The sequence below is a fragment of the Tetrao urogallus genome, assembly GCF_951394365.1.
Source record: "Tetrao urogallus genome assembly, chromosome: 8".
NCBI classification, from domain to species: Eukaryota; Metazoa; Chordata; class Aves; order Galliformes; family Phasianidae; genus Tetrao; species Tetrao urogallus.
This window is the reverse complement of record NC_136821.1, coordinates 6588975-6595697: the sequence shown is the minus strand read 5'-3', so window position 1 is coordinate 6595697 and position 6723 is coordinate 6588975. Positions and strand designations below refer to the sequence as shown.

General features: G+C 40.1%; 1 protein-coding gene across 1 annotated transcript in view; it reads right to left on the bottom strand.

Moving 5' to 3' along the window:
• Positions 1–3270: 3270 nt before the first annotated feature.
• Positions 3271–6723, bottom strand: part of TMEM163 (transmembrane protein 163) — a gene marked incomplete at both ends in the record, with an annotated part of 83394 nt that continues 79941 nt past the window's right edge. The window contains 2 exon segments of the mRNA XM_079538768.1: positions 3271–3331; positions 4228–4369. Of these exon segments, the coding sequence (XP_079394894.1) occupies positions 3271–3331; positions 4228–4369 (203 nt within the window).

Sequence of the window (6723 nt, the reverse complement as noted above, 5' to 3'; positions counted from 1 at the left end):
AAGTGGACTGAATTGGCAAGGGATTCTAGTTTGGTAATTTCTGGGCTCAAAAACCTGGCTTTCAGCCAGAGGTGGAAAACTATCAATTTCCACTGCTTAACAATGAAGGTATGCAAAATACACCTCATGTCTGGCACATGCAAAGCATGGTGTGGGGTTTTGATAGCTTCCTTCTCTGCTGTACTACATGGATAAATTCAAAGCCTCAACTCAGATTCACTGACATTTTCAGGGATTTGCAGCTCTGAGTTTGGACGTGCTTTAGTAAGTATCAGTTTGCACTCTGTGCTGTTTCATGTATGAACTTCATTCTCTTTGCCCTCTGCACAACCGAGAGCATCTGTCAGTTTGACAAGCTTGCAGTCACCAATGCTGTGTTGGGCAGTACCAAGGTTAAGGTGATCCAAGTGCTCCCAGGCTACCCCTGCTGTTGGAAGTTCCATCTTCAGTGAGTGTGGCTGGAACCTGCTTGCTATCTCATAATTACAGAGCGGCTGGCACAGACAGGTAATAAAGAAAGCTACTATTGAAAATTTTACCTTTGAGGGTGTCTGGATGGAGCACAGCATTCTGGTAAACTGGATGAGCATTTATTTTCATTTCAATTGTAATGAGCCATAAAAAGTATGGCAGTATGGATCTGTGCTCACTTCTGTGTATCACTATTGCCTGGTCTTTTTCCTTTGAAGTCTCAAGTATTTTACTTATTTTCTTGAATTAACCTGCTAATACCAGAAGTGCTTTGAAGCATCCATGGTAACTGAAACACTTCTGTATTTGGTTTATGTTACTGTGATAAGAAAAGTATGAGCTTGTTCAACCACCTCTCATTTTCAAGAGCTGTGCAGCTGGAGTCTGCACTTACAACCACCACCTAGAAAAGAGGATTCCCTCAGCTTTGCTTCATGGATGAACACAGCCAAAGCTCCCTGTGCACACACTGCACTCAGTATTTTAACAGGCTGCTTTAAAATGTGAGCTGGTTTGATGTCCTACGTTCTGTCCATGAAGTAGGAGTTCTGTGCCACCAAGCTCACTGCACTTAGGTGTCTCACCACAACCCGTTTTACCTTCTTGCTGCTCTTCTGGGTGCTGGTCTGTGCTAGAACCTGGCTGCTGTAGTGCACAGCCCTGCAGAGCAGTGCTTTGGGCAGTTCCTAATTGTCACTAAATGACTGATGCTGGGATTACAGAAGCAAGAGAGGTGGAAAAGGGTAAACAGTACTAATAAAACCAGCAAAAAATAAGAAATACACAATATAGCTATGTTCTGGGTCTGGTTCTATGATTCTGGTGCTGAAGATGCTTGAGAAAACTGAGTTAATCAGCAGGAAGATGCCTTTTCCATGGCTCTCTTCAGTGGACTTGGAGTTAGAAAAGAAACAGAATGGGAAAATATCAGGACTAAGCATAAGCATAAGGAATTAGGAACGTGTGCATGAAGAAAGGATTTTGGGGTGGTACGTGATGTTTAAAAATCCACCTAATGAAAACAGGGACAATTGCTGTACAAGACATCCTTGTGCTGAATAAGCTTATAAAGTACCTCCTTTGTCTTGGCGAGTGCTGAGCTTCTATCTTACGCTGAGTGACATGTGATGTGTCTGTCATCATCCAGCACCAGCAAAGGCTCAAGTACCACCAGGACACTGATAGTCACAATATTAAGGAGCTTGTATACAAACAATTATATAAACTTAATCCAAAATATCTGTAAGCCAACTGTAGCAGCAGAACAGAATTCATTTTGCAATAAAGACTTTTCTGTTCTGTTTCAAGAGACAGCAAGGGCCATTGTGCCAGTGCTGTGCACCTCACACTGACACTGTCCTGTACTTTCGGTGTCTCTTCCTACACACATGAGTGGGAGCTTGCCTTTAATAAGGACCCTGGGGAACCTGGCTGACAACTTGCTGTGTGACATTTGAAGGGAAATATGGTTGTAGATGACACAAGGCGTCAGTAAACTATTAGTGTCCCCACTGTACATCAGTCACTGAACAGTCTCATTATAGATCTACTCTCATTTACATAATCTATTGTAGAGGAGCTAAAAATGGGGGTTTCTAGCTACTTGGCTACTTACCACAATCCAATTTCAACCTCTGCAGTGGACTGTCTGCTATTTTTAATCCACCTGTGATAAACAGAAGCAATATAGTGGCTCTGTGTTGTGAAAGCCAACCTGAAATATATAAAATAAAGAGAAAATGGATATAGCCAGAGAATCCAGTTTAATAGGCTGATATACAGGAAGACTTTGCTCTATGGTACATTCTGGAAATAGTTTTTAAATGTTACTTACGGTATTGTATAAAATAGATACCAGTTTTATTGTTTATACATCGAGTTTCTTTGATAATTTAACCTGCTAGTAATACGTAAGATGTGCGATGGAAGGTGAGCAACACTTTACAGAACAATCTAAATCTAATAAATAGATCTCTGTCTCACCACCCAGTTGCGCCACTGCTGTGCCATCATCAGACTACAGAGCAACCACAGTCACACACACCAACACGTCTGTGTAAAGTATAATAGAATAAAAAGTCCCATTCCTCAAGCAGCTTCTCTTCCTTGCGTGACTTCTTGGCTTTGGTCTGTACAGTAATACTGTGTGTGCTTGTTTGGTCCATGCAAAGCAAACAGTGTCTTCTTAAGAAAAAATAGAATTTAAGTTGAAGAGGTATCGCTTCGCTCAGGTTAGGGCTCAGATGAAGAACCGCTCTGATCCCAGAAAGGTTTGTAGCCTCTCTTTCTGTGGGCCTATTTAAAAAGGGATGAAGGGAGATCCCAGGTAAGTGTTCCAAAGCAACACAGCACTTGGAGTCCGCTCTTTACAACAGGATATTCCATAGCCAAAGAGGTTAGCAAGGATTGCACTTCTGTTACAGCATGTGTTTAGGAAAATACAGGCCAGGGCAAATAAACAAGATCTGAAACTGGCACTTCTTTACCCACAGGTTTATCACATCATTAAGAACACTTTCACTTCAGAATATACAATGTGGCAGCTGGGCTAGAACTGCAAACTGCATGTTTTCTATCGTCACAGGAATCAATAGCATATTGAAAGAAAAATGCTGCTGTTTCACTGAATTGCAAGCAGTGTGCACATATGCCAATTTTACAGAGAGATTTCCCATTAAAACAAACTTCAACAAAAACGGACCACGGGAAACAAACGGCATATTGAATAAAATACCATTGGCACCACTTGCCCAAACTGCTGAAGTTTTAGAGTCCTTACAAAGAAGAGGTGTGTGATCTTCACTCAAACATTTCATAGTGGCGCGTTTGCCGTACGCGGGGCACCATATCAATAAGCAACCTGCAAAGGAGAGCACAGGAGTGGTTATGCAGAAATGCACAGCACCATGCAGAAGCAAATGATGGCGTGGGTGCAGCATGGCTTCTGAGGCTGTTCCAAAGGCTTCTGAGGCTGTTTGGTACATTTAAATACTTCAGCACTGGTTTGCCTCTACAGTTTTCCAGAACAGCTAGTTTTGCAGTGGAAATAAGAGTGGTCACAGTGATTTTTCAAAAATGGTATTCTCCATTAAAATGCTAGTTTCCCAGTTTTCCAATGAAGAGAAGAAAAACACACAGCTTCCAGCTGAGAACTTACTGCATTCAAAGTCCACCTCTCAACAGTCATGATTCCAATTGAATAAGATGCTGCGTGTCCCCTTTTTCTTATGCAGAAAGAGCAATGAAACACAAAACCCTCATATTCCTTGCAGGCAAGGGAAATTATAGCAGAGCTTCATTCAATATTATTCTGTTTCTGATGTCTGGAGTCAACAAATAATCTTAACATTCAGTAGAAACAATATTATTTGAAAAAAGCTAGCTAACTTCCAGTTCAAAAGTTGTTACATGGTGGAGGTAAGACAGAAATCGCAGGTAAGACCAATCCTGAAATTATTGGTTATTTTTTGAATGTTTTGAAGCCAAAACTGTTTCATTACTATATTTCCAAATGCAGGTAAAGAAATGCCTCATTAAAACAATTCTAATTTCTTTTAAGTTCTGGCTTCTTTCCTACTGATGTGAGACAGACACTCTTTTGTCTGTTTCCATGCGCTGTGCCACACTGTTGGCAGCTGGTCTAATAAATTGCAGTAACTGGAGTTACACAGGCATTTAGGAGCTATGACTTTTTACATTAAAAAGACTGCCCATCTTCATTGCATACTGAAATACCTACTAGCAGGAGATACTCACTTGATTCCATAGGCAAATATTGTAAGTCCAATTAGAACTCCTATACTGCCATCCAGATACCAGACAGAAGAATTGTGTTTAAAGACTTCTGCGCTAAGAAGGATGGAAAATCCCATTATTCCACCTACAAGAGAGTTGAAGCCTAGACAGAGAAAGAAAGAAGGAAAAAAAAAGAGGAAGAACCAAATCTCAACAAAGTCACATGAGAGGAGTTCACCTGTAGGGAGAAAAGCTGAGTTTGTGCCAGTACTGCAGAGAGGGCGAAGATCCCTGTGTGAGGTGTCCTGCGTGCCATTTGTTTGCACCATTAGGCAGCAGACTGCAATGCTTCTGTTCTACAAATCAAACTTGCAATCTCTGGTGTGTGACCAGTTTTTAAGCTCTGGCACTTGTCTGTTCTGATATTGGAGTTTACCTCCATTTCCTTGTACTGGGTGTCTTGGTTCAGTTGGTCCCAACTGTTTCTCATGACCCTATTGAGTTCCAAATCCTAATTCTAGCTGCTGTTTTTTTCAAACAGCTTTCCTTTCTTGATGCTAAATCCTTCAAAAGCTGCACTGCTCCATGCTGACTCTGACAGTGCAGCATTTCTTCCTCTTGCAGCTCATCATCGCGAATCAGAACCAACTACCTCTGAGCTGTAAACCAGTGGTTGGCTGGCTGTATCCCCTTGCATAGATATCTTCCCAAGATCATCTCCATAAGGTAATTAGTACTGCAGCACACACGGCGAGCCCTGACTGGAACATCAAAGGAAGATCAGTAAGGGACTTGAAGTCTCTTCCTTTCTCTGAACAGGAGTCAGCTAGAGTCCAGGATACCCAAGATGCTCATTAAAAAGAAAATGATTTCACACAATAACTGTTCACAGATGTTATCACAGAGGTTTTTACTCCATTCCAGATATTTGTTTTTCTCTGAGCACAATAGCTCAGAGCTGCACGCACCGCTGACTGCATTAGGGAAGACACACAATAATCCCAGGAAGATTCATATCTATTACTCATAAATTCTATAGACATCATTTTGGATTCCTTTCTTTCTCTCTTTTTTAAACTGTTCCTTTCCAAGATCGTCCCTTTAAAATCTTTCCAGAGATTTAGAATGATTAGTGTCATTTTTCCTTCAGCTCTTCTTTGTTACTATGATTATTTTTCAGAGATTATTTTTCAAGATTGTATTCTTTTCGTTTCCAAACTCCCTTTTTCTGATTTTTATGTTCCACAGTAAGCCAGAATGCATTGCTGCTGTGCTACAACAAAAAAATGTCCCTGATAATGCATTCATTTGGTAGATACCTTGATGACAAAAGAAAAAGTCTAACTTGAAATAGCCAATATTTTGTGTTAAGTCAACTTTAGTCAGCCCAATTCTCCGTGTCTGCCAACAACCACATGCATGACACTTACTTCTGAATGTCTTCTTTGAGCCAGGCTGATCACATCCCACCCCATCCACACTAAGTCATTTCTCCAAGATGCAGCTAACACTTGACTACTTCTATAGCTGAAATACTTTTATAATCCATCCATACTTTAAGATGCACCAGACCTTTGTCAGTAGGTATTTAAATCCAAAGGAAACCTTGCATGGCAAAGCACGTGTTACTTAGCAAGTCTGTGGCAGATTGAGGAATACAAAGGTATCAGGCTCCCAGAGCTACAAGAAAAGGATCTGGAATTTTTTGTGACTGGTAATGCCACTGGGATCACAAATCTTGCATATGCATGATTGATTACTGGAATAATTATACCAGTATATCTAAACCAGCATATGCCCAAAGCACTCTGTTAGTGCCTAGTCTGCTTGTATTCCCAAGAAGTATAACATACTACTTCTACTGTGAATGAAATATATATTGTGCATGTATAATATATTAAGTATAAATTAATTCACTATAAATTTATACCAGTGCCAGTTCCATGTACCAGCTTAATCCATATTCTATTAGCACGATATCCAAAAGTCAGGAAATAATAAGACATCTTCTTGTCATTATTGGCTGATGCTTCCAAATGATCAAAAAGCTACTTACAAAGGAAATTGTCTCTTTTCCATTCAGGCAAACCTTTCTTTGTTGGTGTGGCAGGAAATCATGCAGCAGCTGCAGGTATGAATCCAGACACCATGTTCTGTGCATAAGGTCAGCACAGGAAAAAACAGGTGGCAAAATCTGGGAAGGAAATGGGTATCTAAAACCTACAGACAGACCTGCCTGTCTCATCCCTACATTTGTTCTTTGAGATGGTACAAGATTCAAGATAGGAAAGAGCTGTTTTTATTATCCAAAAGGCCATGAACTTTTATTGTACACAAATTGTACAAGTAATGTTTTGTTTCATAAGGATTAATACATTTAGGCTTCAAAAATCTATGGTTGTAAAGCTCTGTTCTTTAAATATGTACATATATACATGTCTCCTTAATAGAGATTGGCATGTACAAGAGAAAAAAATACATGTATTTTTGAGAAAGAAAAATGTATGCTTGAATTAC